The 24,787-nt window shown below is 35.9% G+C and overlaps 1 protein-coding gene and 1 long non-coding RNA gene across 3 annotated transcripts; both read right to left on the reverse strand.

Moving 5' to 3' along the window:
• Positions 1-13,166: 13,166 nt before the first annotated feature.
• Positions 13,167-14,454, reverse strand: LOC147491901 (F-box/kelch-repeat protein At3g06240-like). Its single transcript, XM_086566450.1, has one exon. It carries the CDS (start codon positions 14,378-14,380, stop codon positions 13,415-13,417), a length of 966 nt encoding a protein of 321 aa, XP_086422576.1. The 5' UTR covers positions 14,381-14,454; the 3' UTR covers positions 13,167-13,414.
• Positions 14,455-14,642: 188 nt separating this feature from the next.
• On the reverse strand, positions 14,643-19,793 carry LOC147491902 (uncharacterized). 2 transcript variants are annotated; one of them, XR_015199930.1, is made up of 7 exons: positions 19,540-19,793; positions 19,198-19,351; positions 18,939-19,051; positions 18,632-18,697; positions 17,733-17,919; positions 16,664-16,733; positions 14,643-15,044 (listed from the first exon to the last, which is right to left on the reverse strand). It is a non-coding gene; the product is annotated as an uncharacterized LOC147491902 (long non-coding RNA). The 2 variants fall into 2 exon arrangements; XR_015199929.1 differs by having other exon boundaries at positions 14,643-15,200.
• Between the last annotated feature and the right edge of the window lie 4,994 nt (positions 19,794-24,787).

The following is a 24,787-nucleotide window of genomic DNA, read 5'->3' on the forward strand; positions in this document are numbered from 1 at the left end:
AGAAAATTCGATATCGAGACCAAATACCAAATTCGATACCATACCCAACCCAACTTCGATACCGATATAGAGAAGACCAAAATAAGTAAGGTGTCGATACAGAAGATATTGGTGGCCAAGATTACCGACTTCGATACCCATAACCAAGTTCGATACAGAAGACATCTTCAGAAAAACAAGTGAAATTGAAATATAACAAGAAACACATTCCAGAAAAGGTTAAAGGTTTTGTTCAAAGTGAAGTGCCGATACAGAGGATAGTGGTGGCCAAAATCAATCTTTTGAAATAGAGAATAGCCGATACAAGAATATTTTTTAGTGGCCAGTTTCAAGATAAGTAAACTAGGCCGACATCAAGCCTTCAGAGGAGAACTTCACTGCCAATTCCGATACCCAGCTTCGACACCCAATACCCAGTGCCCGATACCGATGCTGGGGGCGACTTGCCATGGTCGATACAGATACTGGGGGCGTCGATTTTGATACCCGACTTCAAAACCATAACCCAAATTCGATAACGAGTCAATATTCAACAACAAAATTCAATACCGACACCAATCAAATACCAACAATCCAATTTTGATACCGAAATCCCAGAAACTTCATCAAGACCTCGTTTCTCGGTAGTGGCCATCGGGGGATCTCGGAAATCAGTTGAATACTTAAAGTAGCGGAAATTAAGAGAAGAAGGGTTTAAATGATAGATTGGGTGTGGAAATACGAGATGGGCTACAGAAGTCAGTATCGAGTTCACAAAAAACAAAGGAATTTCAAATTCGATGTATACTTAAAGGTGGAGATGAGCCATACTGGACTTTCTTCTTTGGATACTCATATTTAGAAATCAAATTTTGAGGTTGCTTGAGAAGAGGGATCTATTAAAGGAAAGTCAATATAATGGAAATCCAATATAAGATTAATATTTCGATACTGGGTGTCGAAGAAGAAGATGAATACTAATGTCGAGTTGGGCTTGGGCCTGAGATGAAACGATACCAAATTTTCGATACCAAAATTTTCGAGACTTCGATTTCGAGATCGAGACCAGAATTTTTCGAGATAGACATCGAAATTAATCACTTGGTGCGAGATGCCGTGTTGGTTAAGTAGTTAACCACGAGCTTGATGCAGAAAATATCAGTGCCGATATAGATATAAGATACTGATATTTGGTGTCGAAATTGATTACTTGGAGGTGCAATAGATCATTTGGGCTGACATAGTTGGTATGTCGATATACGATATGAACAAACCATTTGGAGCCAAGGGCAGATAAATCCGTAGAGCCCGATATCATTTGGGCAGATAAAATTATCACTTGGGGCAAAACAGATATGAGTCGATGGTAGATAAATATTTGGAACTGATATAAAATTATCGTTTGGGGTGACTTATTAATGACAATATGGATCAGATCATTGGATTGGATGAAGAGCTCAAATTTTATTTCATTTATAAAATCCTATTTCGAATTCAAAAATCTCAGTTATCAAATCTTATTTCTAACAATATATTGATAGCAGGAAAATCAAAAATCCTGATGATCTATAGATCTTCATCTCGATACCAGGTCAATAAAATCCCCGCTTTTTGGCGTAAATGCGAAGTTCAGTCAATAAAATCCCGGTGATTTTTCGCAGTCAATAAAAATGCGCGATAAAGTTCAGTCAATAAAATTCGTAAATAAAGTTAGTCAGTCAATAAAATTACTTTGTAGACCATGATCGATCCTCATCTCGATACTAGGTAAAGATCCTCATCTCGATACCAATAAAAGTCAATAAAATCATCTCGTTGTCAATTGGCATAAATCACGAGTTCAGTCAATAAAATCGATCGGTGATCCGTAGATCCTCAATAAAATACCGGGATTCATCTCGAGTCAATCAATAAAATTATGTTCTTGGCGAAATGCGAAGTTTAGGTCAATAAAATCCCGGTGATCCGTAGATCTTCATCAGTCGATACCAGTCAATAAAATCCGGTGATCTATAGATACTCATCTCGATGTCAATAAAAATCTTGGTAGGTCGAAGTCAATGTCAAAATTTTATTCCTCATCATGGCAATATCGTCTATACCCAATGTCAAAATTTTATTTCATCTCGATACCAGTCAATATATATCGCTTCTATACTCAATTTTATTACTCATGACGTCTATACCCAATGTCTATACTCTATACTCAATTTTGGTTATAAGTTTTATAAGTTTCATGTTGGAAGAAAAAGGCATCGATATAAATTTTGTGAATTTGGTGATATATAATTTCGATACTGGGGCGACTTCAATACCGAGGTCAAGGTCGAGCTCGATACCATACCCATAACCAAATACCCGATACCAATACCAAATCTCAGAACCGGATCAAACACAAACTGAGTTTAAGAATCGAATTTTCGAAATCGGGACTGGGGCGACCTCAAGACATGGATGCAGAGAATAGGATAGCCGATGCCGGTACTGGGGCATCGATACCGATACTGGCGGTACTGGGGCGTCGATACAAACCAAATTCAGCAAACAAATTCGATACCAAACAACAAACTCGTTACCGATATCCCATATACAATCACCTATGTAAATTTGGTAATGATGTTGATGAGTATTTTTGGAGATGGTATTCAATAGTGATGAACCTCATTTCAGTTTGTTGCTTCTCGAAATCTTCAAATTTTTATTACTAAAATTTGAAAATTTCGAAAGGGGCGATGTGGTGCCTAAATATCGTACATACCGATATTCGACATTATTTCAATAAGTTTCTAATACAATAACGGCATGAGGGCTGATATATTCATTATAAATTTCAGGTATAAAGGAAAGAGACAAAGATTAACACATGTCAAAAAACTATTGGATGGACACATGTAGAGCAACTATAAAAAGAGTGGAGACAAAAGAAAAAGAGGACCAGATTCGTTTTGCTCATTTTCATTTTCTATTTTTCTCACATGTAAAGAGAGAGAATGAGTGAACAGTGTAAACACCATTAATGAATAAGAATGAGCTTTATTAATTTTATCTTTCTCTTCTTGCATCTTACAATTATCATGCCCATTTCTTCAAAGGGGAATTTATTTCTCATTTCTTTTATAGTTTTTCTCTCTCTGTCTTCTTTTTCTCATTATCTTGTACATAGTTCACCTATTCCCTACAAACATATTTACAATAGACCTGATCCATTTTCTCATCACTTTAAGTCCTACCATGGAAGTTATAACATTACTGACATCCATTGACATCCATTATTGGAGTGTATGTATTGTTTTTAATGAAAATAATGAATACTTTTCGTCGAATTACTTGTATTAATCGAACTTGTTCTTGTTTGATTTTGTAGTCTATTGTATTTACTAGTGTTCATGGATATGCAATGGCGTGTATTTGGATTCTCGGTGGTTTGGGAGTTGGCGTTTACGTATTTGTGAGGAATTTGAGCTGCACTACTTCTTATCCTTCTTCTGCAATTGCAATCAGATGGCCTTTTGATTTTTATCGTTTCATTCCGTTAGTGGTTGTGATGCTTTGCCGATATTTAGAAGTGAGGAGTATGTGGGTGTCACGTGGAGTATGTGGTTTAGCTAGTGCTGATGTGGGTTAAAAGGACACCTCAGCGCTTGCTCAATCACCTGGTTCAATTTGATTGGATTACACGTCATTAAAATGAAATTCCACACATGAAAAGAAGTTGCTATATCCTCTTTCAGGTACGGGAATTGCCTAAATGGACCTCTTTCATATACGGAATTTTGTGTCCCAAATGGACCTGCTTGCATTCTTCAAGTCCAAGGTTTAAATTGCCTAAATGGAAACTTCAAGTCTGATGCATCTGAATAATTGAAGGAACCAAAAAAGGGAACAATGAAACACAAAAGAAGCTACATGGAATCTTTCCATGAGAGCTAGTTGAAACTAGAGAAACTATTTCTTGCAGAAGGACCAAGCGAAACAGAGTAGTTGTCAAAAATGAGATTTGCTTAATCAAACTGAGGTCATGAAGATAACGAGAATTGCTTAAAAAAAAAGCGTCATAATGAAGGATGTAAAATAGAAGGTTTGCATACTGCATTTTCAATTGTGCACTGCTCATCCAAGTATGTCAGTCGACTTTAAATTCCTCAGTCAGGCGAGTTTCATTCATTCATTTTCAAGTAAAACAATAAAATGAAAAAGTTGGTTTCGTGTAAGATGATAAGATCTAATATTAGTAACTACGGACTCCACTCCGACGTGGTCTAAGTTGACGAGTTTAGGCGATCGCATGTTGTTCCTGGTACAGGGTGAGTCTTTCTCCATGCAGTCTCGTGATCTACCATATCCATGGAAAACGAATCACATTTATTTCACTGATGAAACCAAGTAATTGGTTGGAATTTGAAATTTAAGAAGAAAACAGGTTCAGACATTGGTGTGTTCACCGTTCAAAATGGGCGATTTCGGACAATATCATTACCCTTACCCCTTACCGAGCTATAATGATCGTCGCAGAAAATTTGGCCTCCGCCAATCCGGATTACACCAAATTCTTACTTGTTTATTTTGTTATTTGTATATCCAATCTAAAGGGTGGAATTTTTATGTTTGACTTGTATGAATGAACTTAATGGAAGATTTGTGCTTCCGTAACTATTTTTCGGATATATTATTAATCTGTGAATTACAACTATCCTAGTCAAATCGATAGTATGTCCTGAACGGGCATTCTACACGTCATAAAGGAAGGCCTGGTTAAGCTTTGTGCTTTGGTAACTTGTAGGCACACATATTGAATTCTTATAATCATATCATTGTGGTTTAAGGGTAATTCATGGTTATAAAAGTTGGAAATTAGAGGTTTTTTTTTTCTTCGAGTCTATCATTATATTTTAAGGAAATGGAGGTCTGGAAGATAGAGCATCAACTGCGTACCACATATCTATTAATGAATGACAAGCCGAGGATGCTGTAATCCACCTTAATGTTCGAAAAAAAGGGTTAAAAATTACTATTATTATTTTTTCATATAAATTGTTGTAAATATGCCAACTTAGTTTATGCAGAAATGGAGAATGGCCATGACAGGTTTGATCACCATAATATGGGCTAGTCCCCTAGTATACTTATGCAGCTCAAAAGAAATGCTGCAAATTAGTTTGTAATTTACAGAGAAACTAGACAAGGCTATCCAAAGAAATTGGACATGACTATGTGGAAACTGATTCTGATACAGCTTTGAAGGCAGAATCTCTATGGAGATTGAAGACTAGGTAGGAAGTACCTAATGTTAAGTATGGAGCATGATCACTACGTGGGTTAGTTTCCAAATCGGAACTGGAAACACGGACCCACCAACATTATTTCTCCTAAATGGTGATGAACAAGTAAATTGGTTTTGGAAACCAATTACTACTTTGGTTCCTCACGTTCTCTATATTAAGATCACTCATTAGAGTTGAGAGCATAGATTACAAATTAGGTGAGCTATTTTGTGAGTGTTTTGTGTGAGATTGATTAAAAGAGATATATTAGTGTTTGTAACTACTTCTTGATAATAGTGAATTGTGGTGCGCTTGTGGATTAAGGCAATTGCCTAACCATGTATATCTGTGTGTTCCTCTTCTTTGTTTTTTTCTTCTGAGTTTTCTAGATTCTAAATTCGTCGTGTTGGTTGGGGTAGATCCCTAACAACTGGTATTGGTGCGTAAGGTTTTACTGTGGATCTTGGGTATTGATTGTTCCTGTGTGAGCAATGACGAATGATAAAGAAAAGCTGAAGGTCGAAAAGTCTAACATAACAAATTTTAGATTTTGGAAGATGCAAATTGAAGATCATCTATATCAGAAAGATCTATATCTTGATAGGATTCAAACCTGAAGCAATGGTTGTGGATACTTGGAACCTGCTTGACAGAAAGACACTTGGTACAATTCGGTTATCTTTAGGGAAGTTAGTAGCATTCAATATCAAGACTGAGAACACCACTGTGGATCTCATGAATGCTCTCTCTGCTATGTATGAACAACCCTCTGCTGCTAATAAGGTACACCTTATTATAAAGCTCTTTACTTTAAGGATGTCTGAAGGAGATTCATTCAAGGAACATCTCAATAAGTTCAACGAGACCAAGGATCAGTTAGAGTCTATTGAAATATCTTTTAGTGATGAAGTTAGAGCTTTGGCCATTCTTGATCAGATGCCAGCAAGCTGGAAAGCTACAGTTACTGCCATCAGTGGCTCTGCAAGTAAAACTAAGTTGAAGTTCGATGATGTAGTTACTATGATACTGACCAAGGAGATCTGAAGTAAATCGGATGTTGCTTCAATTTCTGAGTCTGCATTGAGTTTTGAAAGTAGGGGTAGGAGTTCATACAGGGATTCTGATAAGAACAGATCGAAATCCAAAGGAAAATCTTAAGTTGATATATCCGAGATAGATTGCTATAACTGTGGCAAGAAAGGACATTATTCTTATGATTGTCGGTTGCCCAAGAAGAAGACAGGTAACAAACATGGAAAGAAGAAACGCCAAGAAGCCAATGTGGTTGAGGTGTTAGATGATGCATTGATTTGTTCTATGGAGAGCAGAGACGACTCCTGGGTGCTGGACTCGGGTGTTTCATTCCATGCGACCTCAAATAAGGATATGATAGAAAGTTATGTTCCAGGTAATCTTGGTACAGTCTATCTGGGACGGTGATAACAAGCCTTGCAACATTGCTGGTAAAGGCAATGTACAAATCAAGATTGATGGGTCTGTATGGAAGCTAAAAGATGTAAGGCATATTCCGGATTTTAGGAGAAACATAATCTCAGTAGGGCAACTTCATTATCCAAGAAGCCTTAGTAAACATACACTAGGGTATATTCCATCCTTTTGGAAATAAAGTGTAGGATACACCACATGCTTTTAGGGCACAAATTAAGAAGTCGCAAGAGCTTGAAGCTTTGATAACCAAAAACTAGCTCAAACAATCAACAACTAGCCGTTAAATAAGTTCACTCCACCACCACATAGCCACCTTCAAAAGACTTAGGCCTAAGGCAGACTTAAGTAAATAAGTAAAGCGACAACGAGCTATCCATTGCTAGAAATACAACCAATTACTTATTTTGCACAAGTTCACGATACTGCTCAATACAAGAACTAGTAGAAATTCTATCAAAAACTCTAAGTTCCAAGTAATATTCTAAAAAAGAGTATACGGTTATAATCATTGAGAAACCACAATTTTTTAAATGAATTGAAGATTAAAATTTTCTACTTTTAAGAAAAACTCAATTTTTTTGAGTTAAACTAGCAATGTCATGCACCCACTTCCTGAAATGAAGTATGCACCACCAAAATAACAATTGAAGAAAAAATAATAAGACAAAATTACCTGATAATTGAATGAGCACAAAATAAATCTACCAGTCAGAATCGAATCGAAGAAAAGAACTGCTACCAAAAGAGTATCAGAAGAATTTCAAAAGTGAAAAACTAGTAGCAATAAAAATTTGGAGTTATAAATAACCAACAAGTTGAGCTATTAAAAGCCCAATGAACTGTATGAATTAAAAAAGGCGTTCGTAGAACCGAACTGAAGATAATAATATAATGCAATTCAACGCAGATAACAATTTAAGGAAAACAATAATAATTAAAAAGTGACATCTTTTTCGAACTGAAGAAAGCAAATGTTTCACCCAATTTCTTGTATTCAAAATCAAAGTTAAGAAGAGAGAGAGAGAGAGAGAGAGAGAGAGAGAGAGAGAGAGAGAGAGAGAGAGAGAGAAGGTTAGTAATTTATCCAAATAGAAATTGGAGGAGAATAAGAGATTATCTGAACGAGGAGGAAGAAAACAACCAAATGAGCAGGAGGAGAAGTCGACCAAATGAGCAACTTCGAAGAATCGAGTCGAAACCGAAAATTGTGAGACTTGATTGATCTCATGTTCATGACAATTCCAGCACCCATTATTACAATTGGATACCAATCTTTACTCAAAACAACTTAAAGATTTAATCTTTGAACATGAATTTCACAAAAAAAAAACGATTTAGGGGTTGTTCGTTTTTTTTTTTAATTTAGCATTCAGAGCCTCTTAAACTTAAGTTTTAAGCATTCAGAGGCTCAAAACTTGTTTGTGTTTTTAAAGTAGTTTAAGCATCCAGTAGTACTTTCAGCATTCAGCATTCAGCATTCAGCACGAAAGTTTCTCTTGAATGCTGAATTGTAATACTTGAAACGAGAAAGTCCCTTCTTGCCATTTCTTAAGAACCCAATCTCAAGAACCAATCTACTCTCTTATCTTGACCTTTATGGCTTCAAAATAGGTTATTCAAAATTTGATGTTGGCGTAACGGGTTTTTTCATTTTTTTGGGTGAATGATATCCACTTTGTTAAAAATAGAATTACATATATATTTTCTAAAAGTAAACAAAATATGGAAATAAACCGTTAAAATATATTTGTGAAAGCATATTTTAAATAAATTTATTTATCATTTTTTTTCTTCGATAATCCATCTCCCCTCCTCAAATATAATATATATTTTGTTTTACAAGAAATCAAGTTAGTGTTTAAAATAGATAGCATGAGTAAAATTGTCCAAATGGTTTATATTCAGCCTTCATAGCCAAGTTATTCTAATAAAAAACAAACATGTTTTTCAGAATTCAGCAATTAGCATTTAGCATTCAGAGGATGGGCCATTTAGCATCCAACATTCAACATTCAGTGGCTCAGAAGAACAAACAACCCCTTAACCTTGTTCTAGTGTTTCTCCTTGTCTCTTTCTATTTTTTGCAGGATGGTAACGAAAAGTTTTGATAGGGTTATCCCTTTCTCAAATCCTATTGAAATTTCAAAAGGCACAGACTGAAATTTTGGGTTACCCCTCTTAAATCTAGCGGGATGACTTAATTTTTCGCCAAATAGTTGAGCGGAAATGAGCCTTGAGAAAGCCCAATTTTTCACATTCACACTACGACAGCCAATGGTTAGATTATGATGGCTAACAGTTACGTAGGCTAATGACCATCGTTTAATTAAGCCCGGTTATGGCTGTTGTTTTTTGACCAATTTGGTGTAGTGGCTAGCAAGTGAAGGTTACACTACCTATTTTACAGGTGAAAGTTGGAAAGTAGCAAAAGGTGCATTGCTTATTGCACGTAGAAAGAAAAATGGTACTCTCTATTTAACCACCAGTGGTTGTCGTTATGTTGATGTTGCTGATGACAAAGAAGATCTAAACACATGGCATCGCAAACTTGGCCATATGAGAGAAAAAGGAATGCAAGTCCTTCATTCACAAGGAAAGCTACCAGGTTTGAAGTCTACTGGGATAGACTTATGTGAGAACTGCATATATGGGAAGCAGAAGTGTGTTAGCTTTTAGAAAGTGGGAAGAATTCCAAAGCAGCAGAAGCTTGAGTTGGTTCACACAAATGTCTGGGGTCCTTCATCTGTCTCCTCTCTTGGTGGTAAGTCATACTTTGTGATTTTCATTGATGACTCTACTAGAAAGGTATGGGTTTATTTCTTGAAGCAGAAATCTAAGGTTTTTGATGTATTCAAGAAGTGGAGAGCTATAATTGAAAATGAGACAAAGTTGAAATTGAAGTGTTTGAGATCTGATAATGGTGGAGAGTATAATGATACTGATTTCAAGGAGTATTGTGCTGAAAATGGTATTCGGATGGAGAAGACACTGCCAGGGACACCTCAACAGAATGGGGTGGCTAAGAGAATGAACAGGTCATTGACAAAGCGTGCATGGTGCATGCGTATACAAGCAGGGTTACCGAAACTATTTTGGGCCGAAGCAGTTAGTACAGCAGCTTACTTGATTAACCGCGGGCCATCAATTCCATTAGATCACATGTTACCTGAGGAGGTCTGGGGCGACAAGCAAGTAAGTCTCTCTTATTTGCGAGTGTTTGGATGTGTGTCATATGTACATATCAGTGATCAGTCTAGGGGTAAACTTGACCCTAAATCACTGAAGTGTGTATTCATTGGATATAGTGGTGATGAGTTTGGTTATCGATTTTGGGATTACCATAATTGAAAAATCATACGGAGTAGAGATGTGGTATTCAATAAGAATATAATGTACAAGGACAGAGAAATAACACACATATTAGTGGTACTAACTTTGTTAACTTGGAAGACACTGAAGTTAGTCATGGTACAGTGCAACAACAGGTTACTGCTGTTCCACAGTCAAATATAGAAAGTGGTGATGAGATTGCTACATCACAGACTCCAGTTCCGGTCAGTGATCTTAGGAAGACTTCTAGGCAACATGTGCCAAGTCAAAAGTATCCCACATCCACTTATGTGACTTACTTGCTCCTTACTGATGGTGGCGAACCCCAGTGCTATGATGAAGCAATGAAGATGCGAACAAGTGAGAGCTTGCTATGAAAGATGAGATGGACTCCATCATCACAAATAAGATATGGGAGTTATCTAAATTACCCATTAGGAAGAAGGCCTTGCATAACAAATGGGTATACATAGTAAAGGAGGAGCATGATGGCTCTAAAAGGTACAAGGCCAGATTGGTAGTCAAAGGGTTTCAGCAGAAGCATGATATTGACTACACTGATGTATTTTCTCTAATGCTGAACCTTACTACTATCAAAATGAGTCTAGATATTGTGGCAGCTGAAGATTTACATCTAGAGTAGTTAGATGTTAAGACCGCATTTCTTCATGGTGACCTAGATGAAGAAATTTATATGCACCAACCCGAGGGTTTCATCATGAATAGTAAGGAGGAAATAGTGTGTAAGCTAAAAAAGAGCTTATACGGTTTGAAATAGGCACCAAGACAGTGGTACAGGAAGTTTGATGGTTTCATACAAAAGAACAGTTTCTTCAAGTACAATGCTGATCATTGTTGTTACTACAAGAGGTTTGATTCTAGTTATCTTATTTTGTTGCTATATGTTGATGATATGTTGATAGCTGGGTCAAATATGAATGAGATTAAAAATCTGAAGAAACAGTTGGCAAGTGAATATGCTATGAAGGATCTTGATGCAGCTAAGTAGATTCTTGGGATGAGAACCAGTAGAGATAAGGAGAAGGGAACTTTGACAATTGTCTAAGGTTGATTATATTGAATGTGTCATTCGAAAGTTCAACATGAGTGATGCTAAACCTGTTAGCACGCCCTTGGGTAGTCACTTTCGGTTATCTAAGGTACCATCTCCCAAGACCCAGAATGACATATATTTCATGGCTAAGGTACCATATGCCTCAGCCATTGGAAATGTAATGTATGCAATGTTTTGCACGAGACCAGACATTACTCAAGCAGTAGGAGTTGTGAGAAGATTTCTTAGTGATCCTGGAAAGCAACATTGGGAGGCAGTTAAGTGGATATTGCATATATGCGCTACTTGAAAGGCACTACTAATGTCTGTTTGTGTTATCACAGAGGTGATATAAGACTGCAAGGTTATGTTGATACATACTTTGCAGGTGAAGTTGATCGCAGGAAAGGCACTACTGATTATGTATTTACAGTAGGAGCTACTGCAGTGAGCTGGGACTCACAATGGACAAAGACAGTGACTATTGAGAAGCTGAATCTATGCCTAGCTTTAGTTGGTCTTCTAGTTTGAAGATCGTAGATGAAGCACACCATTATGCATTGGAAATGCATGGAGGTGATTTACTTTGGTTATCAGTCTCCAAGTGAGAGATTGTTAAGTATGGAGCCTGATCACCACGTGGGTTAGTTTCCAAATTGGAATTGGAAACATGGACCCGCAAGCACTACTTCTCCTAAACGGTGATGAACAAGTAAATTGGTTTTGGAAACCAATTACTTCCTCACGTTCTCTATAAATACCCAAGGTATTTGAGAATTAAGATCACACAGTAGAGAGAAACTTGAGAGCATAGATTACAAATTAGGTGAGCTATTTTGCGAGCGCTTTGTGTGAGATTGATTGAGAGAGATATATTAGTGTTTGTAACTACTTTTTGATAATAGTGAATTGTGGTGCGCTTGTGGATTAAGGCAATTGCCTAACCATGTATATCTGTGTGTTCATCTTCTTTGTTTCTCTCTTCTGAGTTTTTAAGATTCTAAATTCGTCGTGTTGGTTAGGATAGATCCCTAACACGTAACGGCAAGATGAACTATCTTATGATCTCCCACACAAATTTTGCTGCTGACTTTTTTAGCTGCTAATGATAGTGTCACAAAACAATGATTGTTAAAGGAATCCCACCGTGGTTATGTAAATGCCCCTTATCAGAGAATGATGCATTTAGCACGCTCTCAGAAAGATAGCTAAAAAAAACAAACCAATGTAATGAACTAAGACTGAATTAACGATTAAAAATTTATTAACGCCCAAGGCAAATTCTTAAAAAGATTTATGCTACAAAAAAAAATGCCTAATAAATCCAAAATTATTTATGTAGTTGGTTGATTCTAATTTCTCTATCTGAATTTTTGTATCCGGATCATTTGATATATATTAAACCCGGACCCAAATAATGGGGGCCTTATTATCGGGTTTTGACTCGGTGGCCCTAGCAATACAAGCAATACAAACTTAGTCTTCGGCTATTGGCTTCTAAATCTGTGAAGTTTCGCATACACAGATTGCATATATAAGCAGTATCAGCACAAGGACGCATGGTTCGAGCAATCTCTGCTACTGAACCACTCTCCCTGCCTGTACATTTAGATTCTAACAATACTACAATTCTATCTTACTTGGCAAAAAAAAAAAAGGGCGGGGGACGCAGGGTTCAACTGGCTGAACCAGGAAAATCTTTGTTCGCACTGAGCTTCAATCCACCCACTGAGGGTGCACTTCCTATCCACATTCAACTTGTACAGAGAACAGAACTTCTACAGAGAAAGGTTGATTTGAGAAGGTGTCAAGGTTCCTTCCTTGTTCAGTGAGGGGCATACCATTGGTCTCATAATTAATCAGAAGGCCGGCAAAGGATTTAATTTCTTTGCTTGTAAAGGAGGGTCTTGATAATTGGCTACATAGGGCAGTGTTAAGGACTCATTGCATGTTTCAAAATAAAAGTGGAAACATATATATACTACCAAATCTTTGTCCTTCTCTTCTAGCAACATTTAATTTGCTAAATTTTAAGGAAGATGGAGATGAGTCTGCAAATAAGATGACTAAAATGAGCTTTCAAAACGAGTCATGCCACAAACTCTATGTGTACGTTCTATACAATGCAATACCAACTACAGTTTTTCGAAGGAAATGGAATAATCCTAACTAAAACATCATTGATTAAAAACTAACACCGAACCATATGTAATCTATTTTCCAGTTTTTTCTCATTTTTACTCCATTCTTAACACCAATGAAGATTGGTGAGACGAGGCTTGGAATGTAACTACATGCTTGAAAGTTTCAGACGTGAAACTTATCAATTGTTTTCGTTTGATTATGTTTCCGTTTGCGTCACAGAGCCACAGAGGACTACTTCTCTGCCATTCATGCATAGGAGAAAATCTCCGTTCTTTCCACTACCGAGTGGTCTCATGTGTTTCAACGAACCACATCCTGTGGATCCTTTGATGGTGAATTGCTGCGTCCAAGAATTAACCATGCCGTATTCTTTCATCACCCATACGTCAACTCTGTCATTAAGAGGACAAGACAACAAGCAAAGCAGTCCACCCAACTCCGCAAAAGCGTTAGCAAAATCACATTGATATATATTATTTGGGAGTGATATCTCATGAATTACCTCGTCTCTTAAGTCAAAAGAAACAATTAAATAGCGATCATGATCTCCTCGGGATATCCAACGAAGAGCACCACTGACAAGTACATTAGATGATGTAGCTGGAATAATATTGTACGAAATTTTGTCAAGAGTTCTCCATGAACCAATTCCTAGAGTGTAGACTCTAATAAACCGAAGATCTAGATTAATGCTTACCAACTTATATTCCTTGGTAGCTTTATGAAAACCAAAGCCAAAGACGCAAACAGAGTAGCCAGTAGGAATATTTGGAATAATGCGAAGATCACCAGTGGTTGGATTCCAGAGGTACATGTCCTCACTAGAAAAAAAATATTTCATGAAACAAAGTATTCCATTACAAGAACCAACTAACTCCAATTTTGTGCAGAAGGGGAAGCTAAAAGGCAATTTCAACTGTATCGCATTGTCAAAATTCATAGAATCTCCAGAATACACTTCTTCGATGTATTTCTCCTTAGGGTCACTTGCAACGATATTGATGTTGTTGGATTTGGTTGATTGATTAAGATGTAACTCGACGAAGTGTTGATCAGTCGTAACTAATTTGGACCAAGATTTAGATACACACTTGAAACGAAAAAGAGACTTGACTGGTAACCGTGAAAGAATCTCAATCACCAGTTCATGTGGAATACTCATCGTTGTCACCTCCTTCTCTCCCTAAACTCTGTTGCCTTGTTCTACCGTTCTACATCTATTTATATGCTCTGATTTGTGCGGTAACGAACTACGTAAGGGTATTTGACTCTGACTCATCTTAAGTTTTCTATTTAACTAGCATCATGCACGTGCAAAAGCACGTGATAACGATACAGATTTGAACAGGGCAGCAGAATATATGTAGAAGAATAGGTCTTTAAAAGATTTTGACATCCAAACTAAACCTGTTCCTCTAAAACCATGAAAAAATAGGCAGACAAACCTTAGAAATTCAATTTTTACATTGACAACAGAAATAATAACTCTTCACAATATGAAGAACACGTGCCAAGAAAGAATGTTTTAGCTTTATCTAGTTCCACATCAATACTCTCTTTTTGCTTTGAGAAGTGGTTAGAAGAAAAGAGAGCCTTTGACTCAAAATGATATCCCATCCTGCTTGTCTGTGGATACGTCTTCCTCAAACATTTTGGCATCAACACCTTTAAGATCACTATTTTTTACTTTTAAATTAGCTCCCAAGGTCCCAGTTTCAGCTCTGCAAGTGACTTGGTTGATCTTTTTCATTTTTCTTGTTATATGAGTGAGTGCACCTTGTAGCTAGCCATGGTAGCTCTTCGTTCCTGGTGCTGAAGTGCATCAGCTGCAGATTAGATTATAATAATTTTGAGAAGATAGAACGAAAACCAGCGGGTAACAAAGAAAAGGCATTGTCCTGCTTTTCTTTTTTATGTATAGCTTCATATGACAAAGAAATTGCTCATACGATTTTTGCAACTCTTCAGCTGGCTCTGCAAGACTGTTCAAGCGGTTTAGACAAAGATATTTCTTCAGTGGAACAATTATTAATACATATAGTTAAACACAAAATTCAACTAAACCAATGATTATTAACCACAACATATCTTTTATGAACCTATTACTTTACCAAGAAAATTAAGGAAACAAAAAGAGATGAAGGTGGTCAAAATGCTCTCTAATAAAAACTATGTTGTAGCGTGGCCTTCTGCCAAGACACAACAGTCGACAAATATGTAGCAAACAACTCCAACTGATATGTAGTGAACCAAATATGGCCGACACCTCACATATTTTTGTAATCTTTTCCCGTGGAATCAGATGAAATTGGAAACTCCACATAAAACAGTAGATGTTGAACAAAATCTTACATAAACAGTTTATTATTGAGGAAAAGAAGTAAAATCAAGCGTCAAAAAGTATTATCCGATAAAAGACCAGGTCATGGTTGTGTTATATTAAAACTGAAATTAATATAATAAGAAGTATAAGTCAATCATACAATGTTAAGTAACTTATTGCCCTTAACGTACCTTACTAATGTTGTGTTAAACATGGTTATGACTAATGAAAATTTGAGTGACAGCTTGATAGAAAACAACAACTAAAAATGAATAATATAATGCAAATACTTCCTTTGGTACTTGATAAGTATCATCCAAATACTTACTTTGACACCCTACCATCAAGAGTGACTGAAACTGGTGCATGGCATATCAATGCTAGAATGAGATCCACTATATAGCAGTAATACGTTTGCCTTCATTTTATATTTTATGAGAAATAACTATAACATTATATGCAATCATTCTACGAAATCAAAACTTAAGACAAAACAAAAAACGTGGAGGTCATGTTTAACTCCAAGCTCCCCAACTAACCATTCACCCCTCATAAATTACTTCTACCAACGTCGCTCACACTCAGCTGGAGACGTGGAGCAACAGAGAATATTAGCTACTCGCCTCCCTCTACATGTTACCTTCAATAAAACTATATTTGTTTTCATTCATACAGATGGGGGTATCCACGTCCACTCATGAGACACAAATTATGTGTTTGCTTGCTATTTTGTGGAAAAACTACTTAGTGCTGACTGGTTCCAGAGAATGGAGATACCAAAGACTTAATTTACTTTCCCTTTAACGAACAACATAGAAAAAGGTTCAGCTGGTAACTAATTTTTTTTTAAAAACAAAACAAAACAATAGCTTAACTTTAAAGAAGCCATCTAATCTCTAATCCTAAGAGTTTAGACAATCATGCCTAAAAGATCAAATCTATAATCCTAAGAGTTTAGACATGACTATTGAATGTCTTGAACATGTAAAATAATTTTGATCTGACAAACACCATACATATCCAGAGAAGGCATGACCATTGAATGTCTTGAACAGTTAAAATAATATTGATAAGACAAAAACCATACATATTCAAAAAAAAAAAAGAAAAGAATATTCATACCCAATTATTGGACATATTTTTTGGAACAAAGATCCCCCGAGAACAGATGGCTTGAGTAGGTAATATCAAACTGTAAAAGCAATAAGGAAAAGATAGTAAAAAAAAACAAAAGAAAGTCTGGGAAAGGCATTGTGTAAGAACTTATTCAACTATTACCCGCAACAAATATCTCCAAAAAGGACGAAGTTCTTAATCGAATGGTTATACAATATGGAAAGATTGTATTACCTATATAATAATCTGGAAGAATATAAACCTAATTAATTAAAAACTATGATTAGGCTAATATGAAAACCCAAAGAATGGATAATCGATTCATTCAATCATATGGTCAACTAGCTTACCAACACAAAAAACGTTATCCATTTTAGTAAACATGATTTCATTATAAAATTTAACCACCAATCCAATAAAACTCAGACCATAGAAACTTGGAACGAACACAACAACAAACATAATATGGATGAAAAGAAAACAAATCAACAAACATGGAGAATGATCGATCAGGACAAACCTTCATTTAACTTCTCAGATTTGAACCAATCTTTTGTTGAAGTTTTGAATAATAGTCTCACTGCCAATAAAATGGATCTTCTATTTATTTGGATTTTTTTCCTCAGATAATGAAAGCTTCATATTGATCTTCTCCACGAATCAGGACTGGAACAAAAAATCATGAGAAGATGAGAGAAAGGATAATCTAGATTGAATTTTGTGTAGGCCATAATTGAGAAGAAAGAATGTGTTGGAACTCTCAAATTATCAGCATGCCATTACTTTCACACCACATTCGGTCACTTGGCTATAAATTGCAGGGTAAGAGAAGTAATAGTGGACTCACAAAAGAGAAAAAATCTCTTCTTGAATCCCTATCTAACATGAACCCTCTTCTCCTAACTAACTTGCCCTTAGTCATCACTTGTTAACATCCTAACAACACTTAACAGCCTACGGAAAGTCATTATCTTACCTATTAATATGAAATTGATTATTTGTCCAAATATAAGTTGCATGGAGTTTACATATATTGTTACAATGTTTAAAAACAAACTAAATTACGTACAGTTACCTTAACTTCCTTGTACAACTTCTCTTCCTCAACATAAATTTTATCTAGGGTGTAACACCATGTGCACCAGGCTTGAAAGGTTCACCAGGTTCATTAAAGTCTATAGCATCCTTGCTAGAATGGAGGGATCTTGAAGACCAACTCCAAGAAAGTGCACTAAAGACCTTAGAAGACTTGCACCGCTTCCCTGTAAAACAAACCACAGTCATGAACTTCGCAACCTCAACAACTACATTAAAAAAACAGTGAACGAATGTAGCTACATTGTTGTTTGTTTGGTTTTGTTAACAAATGAAACATGTATTCATAAGATGTCAAACCTTAAGAAAAACTAATCTCCGCAGAATGCCATTCACCATGTTCCCTGCACCATGCCTAAAAGCAACCTTTGCAAGCGTTACATTCTGCAATATCATAACGCTCAAAAGATAAATAAATTAGTAAGTACATCTTTCCATAATGAGGTTGTTGCTTAGAACCCCAGAGGTAACTACCCCAAACCAGTGACTGGAGCATGATAGATATTAGACTTTTTCGTGCTAGAAAAATGCATATATGCAAAACTATAAAAATGATAAATAATTAACCTCATCTACACACCTTTTAACAGTGTATGATTGGAATGCAGGTAGAGATCTTAAGATTTGCCACTTTGTTTGCCATTTAAGAGATACTACATACCAAGAAAACTGACGCGTACAAACTTAGTGTCATCGTCCGTGTAAATACACATGTCTTTATGTGTCTATTTTTGGATACCTGATGTACATTATCAACCATCTAGACACTTGGGGTAGTGACATACCGACTCTAGTGTAAATGATGGTGTCAATTTTTCACACCGTTTCTGCTAAATCCTAATGATTTATCAAAAACTGAGGCTGGACATTGAAGTTTACCTCGTCTATAACAACATACGGTGGCATATCCAGCTTGAGAATCTCATAGAACACAATTCGAAGAATCTAATAACCAAAAAAATAAACTTCGTGAGTAATTAAGGCAGGTGGTAAGGCATAACCATCAAAGCCATTTTGATAAACAAAGAAACAAGTAAATGGTTTTCATTTTGCTGCACTCCAAAAATATTAGGAAAATCCTATACTAAACCAGTTATAAGGTCAGCTATAGACATGTTGGTTCATCATTGGCAGCAATTTCCTTTATTTGGTATGGAAGCTGCTTCCATGGACTTAATTGTAATACCTGCAAGAGAAGAGGTTCCATGGATCTAAACGCCCTCTCATCGTGGCACAATGCTACTATGAGATGATCAAGATATCGTCTCCAACGAATAGTACCTCCAACAATATATGTCACTTATAAACAAATAAAAATGATGGGTCACGCAATCACGATCAGGCCTAGGTTATCATAAAGTCTTGTAAGACCAACAGAAGCACATATGTCATATGCATCTTTTTCAAAGTGTTGACAACTATTCATAATGGAGAAAGAAAAGTACCAATCTAAGATCTCTATCATCCAATTTACGCATACAAAAACCAAGTGTTCTTTCAACATATCCCATCTCATTAGCACCTGAACCTTTCCTTTCGTGTTCAAAAGGTCAGCAAATGAGCCCCCATACTCTATTCTCATCAACCTCACTGCAGATACTACATACACCAAAAAACAATCACACATATCACCACAGTTTTCACAGCTACAATAACCACAAAAACTACAAAGCTAGTGATATATAAACATGCTCTGTGAGGCGAAACTTGTAAGTTAAGTTTGTTGGGTCTTTAATACTAATCAGGTAACAAACATATTATACAACGAAATATTAATCAGTTCTTACTCATGCTTTCTCCAAAATTATGATAAAGAGAGTCATCATTCCTATTGATATCCAATAGCATAATCACATTCCTCCCCGATGCTGAAGCTTTCAAGAAATAATCATCAATCTCTCTAATAATCCCAGCAAGGGTCTTCTCCTTCCTACTTGGAATAACTAAAGCCAGTATCTTTTTTCTGTCTCGAATTTTGTGTAGGCATTTTCTAGATTTTAGGCCAGGGGAGAAGAAAGAGTTGGTTTCCTTCCCTTCCCCCTTCGTACTCTCTCTCTCTAGACTTTTTTATTGTTTGTTCTATCCTCTTGTGAATTGACAATTTTCCCCCACAACAGAAAGTGAAATGACGATTCTGCCCCTGTGACGTACGTCAAAATTCCTGTTCATCGACCCCCAGAATTTTCTAATATAGTAAGATGTAACAGCCCATCAATCTAGGCCCAGAAAAAGATTTTTTCATTCACTGAGGACAAGAATGGTCAGGTGAGTTGTTCTCGATGGAAAGTTACTTTAGGAATCGTGTTGAAGAAAAAAGACGGATCTTGGTGATTTAAATGAATTTGATCCTGAAAAGCCCATATTGTGTTTAGGCCAAACTATGTTTTGGGTTCATCAGTTAAAGGGAAATACAGTGATAACTATAGAAGTAAAAAGATCGACATCAACAAAATTGGATATGGATTGAGAGATTAAAACAGATGCGAGATTCTCAAATATGAAATCTTGTTGAGAGAGTCGTAACAGGGTTGATCTAGTGAGTTCAAGGTTGCTTTAAAAAGAGAAAAACTCACACGGTAAAGGACATCTTTTTCACCAGAAAGTTTGTTGGAGATATTGAAGTGGATTTCTTCATCTTGTCAATCTAGTGATCTTATTGTTGCGACTACATGAGATCACTAAATTGAGTTCTTCCATACTTGTTAATTGTTGGTGGCTCTTGCGAAATGAGTGATTCTTCTTCCTGCAAAAGGAGGTGAAAGGTTACAATATTGAGGAGTATGATATTCGGGTAATCATGGGACTTGATCCCCGTTGTGAGTATTCTTACTTTGTAACTGATTGATTTATATAGTGGATTTTTATCTCACTACCTGAGATAGGTAATGACGTGGATGTTTCCCAGTGATTAGGTTTACCACGTTAAAAAATTCTGTGTTCTCTTTGCTTAGTTGTTTCTTTATGTTTTACTTTCTCTCCCTATCATAAATCATCGTACTAGTATGTTGCATCATTCAAAATTCATTTAAATGTGTTTGGAGGAATTTTCAATTGGTATCAGAGCGGTTACGCTCTTAAAGGTTTAAAAGCCTAGGCGTAATCCTTTTTGGTTCCTCAAAAAATATTTAGATGGAAGTTGATAAGTTTGGTACTTCTAATCGACCTCCTCAATTTAATGGGAAAATTTTTCCCTACTAGAAAGCTAGAATGACAACTTACCTACAAGCCTTAGGTGATGTTGTTTGGATAGCTATAGAAGATTGTTGGGTTCATTCTACTCAAACTATCGGGTCTGGTGACACTACTATGAATTCCTTAAAACCTAGAAACCAATGGCCTGATGTTGAGAAGACATTGTCTGGTCATAATAATAAGGGTCGTAGTGCTATCTTCATGGCCATGAATCCTAATGAATTCAGAAGCATTTCCACTTGTACCACTTCAAAAGAGGCTTGGGATAAGCTTGTTATTTCGCATGAAGGCGATAGTGCTGTCAAAGAGAGTAAACTTGAGTTGCTTACTACTTAATTTGAGACCATGAAAATGGAAGATAGTGAGACATTTGATGAATTCTTTATCCGTCTCCAAGATGTGATCAACTCTAGCATGGCTTTTGGTTTAGAGTATCCAGCATTCAAGAGGCATATGATATAAAAACAATGTCCATTGAGACTCTTGCAGGCAAATTGCACACTTTTGAGATGGAATTAGAGTATGAAAATCCTCAGAAGAATAAGAATTTAGCTTTCAAGAGTTCATCTTATTCTAATTCTTCTAAGGATTTCTCTGAAAATGATGTCTCTCTCGACGATGAGTCTTTTGATATTGATCATAAGATTGCTCTTATTTCTAGAGATTTCTAGAAACTTTTGAAAATGAAACATCAAAGAGAATTTACTAATAAAGGGCAATTTAATAATCAAGTGTCAAAACCTCATGATAGGTTCAAAACTGAAAATAGACCAGACAAGTCTTTTACTGATTTCTCGAAAGTCCAATGTTATAAGTGTAATAGGTTCGGTCACTATGCTCACAATTGTCCTACGAAATTGAATAAGAAACCATTAGAGAAAAAGGAAAGCCAATATTTCTATATCTTGGGATGATAGTGATGACGAGACTGAACTTGATGATTCCCAAGCTGATGAAATTGTTAACTATGTTGTGTATGGTGCTAGTCTTTGTGGAAATCTTGTGGAATCTGACAAAGATAGTTTTGCAAGTAGTAAGTTGAATAATTTTGAGTCGAGTGTTACTGATGACGATTGGGCTGAGATGTACTCTAACTCTGTTGCCAAGTGTATCAAGCTTGACAAGACAAATAAAAATATTATAGTCAAGCTTGACGCACTTAATGCTCAAGTTTTATCTTGAGTTGAGGAGTACAATATTCAGGCTGAATTGTTTGAACAGGAAAAACAAACTTTTTTAAGCAAAATTGATATTCTAAAGAGAAAGAATTTTGATAGCAAAGAAAAATGCAAATCTGTCTTGGCTGAACTTGAGCAGACCAAGAAAGACTTGGTGTATACTCAACATCAACTTCAAGCCTTCACTAATGGTGCTTAACAACTTGACAAAATGCTTGGGGTGGGTAAATCTCATTCTGACAAGAGAGGTCTGGGTTATAATGATGCCAATACATCATCTTCAAATACCTCTCGCGCCATTACTTTTGTGAAAGCTAAGGAATATCCTGCAACTATGGTCTTTCCTAGTGTTAGCAGAAACAATGTAAGATCTCATAAGAAACTTTCTGTTCAAAAGGTTCGGTTTGAGTCAAAGTCTATTGTCAAACATAAAGTGTTTACATGTTATGCTTGTGGTAGAATGGGACATCTTGCGCCTTTTTGTTGGTACAATCATTATTCTTCTTTTCATGGAAATAGATTTCGGAATTCTTATGTGCCCTTTCGACAAAAATCATATTATCACACTTGGACTCCTAACAGTTTCATGAATATGCAGCAAAAGAAACATATGAAGGCTAATGACAGGAATGTGTACAAAACCTCTCGTCACACTAAATCAATTTCATCTCCAGCTAATTCTCATACTTCAGCGAGGAAGCTAAAAACTATTTGGGTAAGGAAAGATGACCTTTGTCCACAGCTCACGTGCAAGGTGGTTGTTACTGCTCTTCATGCCTCCTGTCAAATTGCCCAGTGGTATTTGGACAGTGGGTGATGCCACCAAGTTTAGCAAGTTTAGCAACTTTACTCCATTCAAAAGAGGTAATGCATGTCACCTTTGGTGATGGTAACCAATCACAAGTTATTGGTTAAGGCACTATAGATGGTCTTGGTCTTCCTAATGGTTAGATTGTTCTTTTGGTTAAAGATTTATAGGCTATTCTGATTAGTATTAGTCAATTATGCCACAAACACCACATCAGTTTTCAAAAAGATATTTGTAAGGTTCTTAATGTTAATGGACAGTGTGTGATAACTGGTACAAGAACTTCTGATAATTGTTACGCAATCCATCAGGAGCCCTTAGTTACTGATAAAATGTAAAACGATAGTTTTACATACGAATAAGCAACGGACTCAAACGCAAGTAAAAATAAAATTTATTTACACTTATGTTATCAAAATTTTCTACTCTCGATGCTATTGCAATATAGTGGAGTAGAGAATTTGTTCCACTCCTAGTTCTTTAAAATTCACGTTAACTAAGATTATCAGTTCTATCAAAGTCGATGAGAGTAATGATGGATGTTATACTAATCAAGATGCGATAATTCAAAATACTAAAATACTAAATTGACTATATGATAATGAATTAGGGGAATTTGATTCTACCTTAACTCGACTTAATTTACTAACAAAAAATTGTCGTAATCCGAATTGCAATGCTTCCGCATAACAGTTGGGTGTTTCTAATCCCTAATTGTTCATGGTAATCTCTACCAACTAACAACTAGCATGTGAAGCAATCAAACTCATTCTCATGATGAAATAATTACTTTCTAGAATGGAATAAAATATTACGAACTAGTCTACGCTAATCGAAATCAAGTTTCATCAAAACTTCTTCAAACCCCTCTGATGGAGGTTTTAGTCTTGAATCATTATACTATCATTTCTTAAACAAGAACAAATATAACAACTCATTATTGAATAAATTATTAAACTTTATAATCTAATTTAACAATAGTCTAAGATTCAAAATGGATTAAACTGAATTTAAAACTAATTTAGAACTAAGATTATGAATACTAATTATCAAATTAAAACAAACTAATTATGAATTTAAGACAACTAAATCTAAATAAGAATTGAATCAATAAACTAAATTGAAATGAAAAACTAATATTTTATTATAAAACGAAATCTGATTCTAAATAATAATCTACTTTGTTCTAAAACTAATTAATTGAATGTAAAAATGAGATCTAAAAATAAGTTCTTGGATAATTGCTAAGGGAAAAAACTAGATACTTAAGAGCTAAGTCTTGTGTCTTCAAATGGAGGAAACCAAATCCATTTTTTCATGCATGGGCTGAGGAGCCATGTTTTGGGCCGGAAAATCGAGCCCAAAACCCAATTTCTTCAGTCCACAGAGGCCTTTTCAACTAGATTTGACTTCAATAGCCTTTTCGTCTACTTCTGCTCTTCTAATTGGGCCAAGGCTTGGACCATTGGAAAGCTCGTTCCGATCCGGTCATTTTGACATAAGGTAGGCCCAATTCTGAGGTCTGAGTCCAAAGATACAGCTTCCGGAAGTTCTACTGACTTTTGTGCGCTATTTCTACCCGCGTTGACTTTGACTTTTTAGCTTTCACCGGGCTTTAAAAAGACTTTTTCTCTTTGAATCTTGGCCTTTAATCATAGAACTTCTTAACAACCAATCTTTACTTCTTTATCTCGCAAAAGGGACACATTTCTGCACATATTCGACTCCAATGCCTGAAATACACAAGAACACGATAACAATACTAACTCTTACTTATTAATCACATAATTGGTCAAAAGCGATATTGTTAAAGGGGTTAAAACTACAGTTTTGGGCTCTTATCAGTTACTAGTTGCA

The sequence above is a fragment of the Coptis chinensis genome, chromosome 6 (assembly GCF_015680905.1).
Source record: "Coptis chinensis isolate HL-2020 chromosome 6, ASM1568090v1, whole genome shotgun sequence".
NCBI lineage: Eukaryota > Viridiplantae > Streptophyta > Magnoliopsida > Ranunculales > Ranunculaceae > Coptis > Coptis chinensis.

Coding starts and splice junctions, on each gene's coding strand:
- LOC147491901 (XM_086566450.1), bottom strand. CDS start 14,380: ATGAGTATTCCACATGAACTGGTGATTGAGATTCTTTCACGGTTACCA.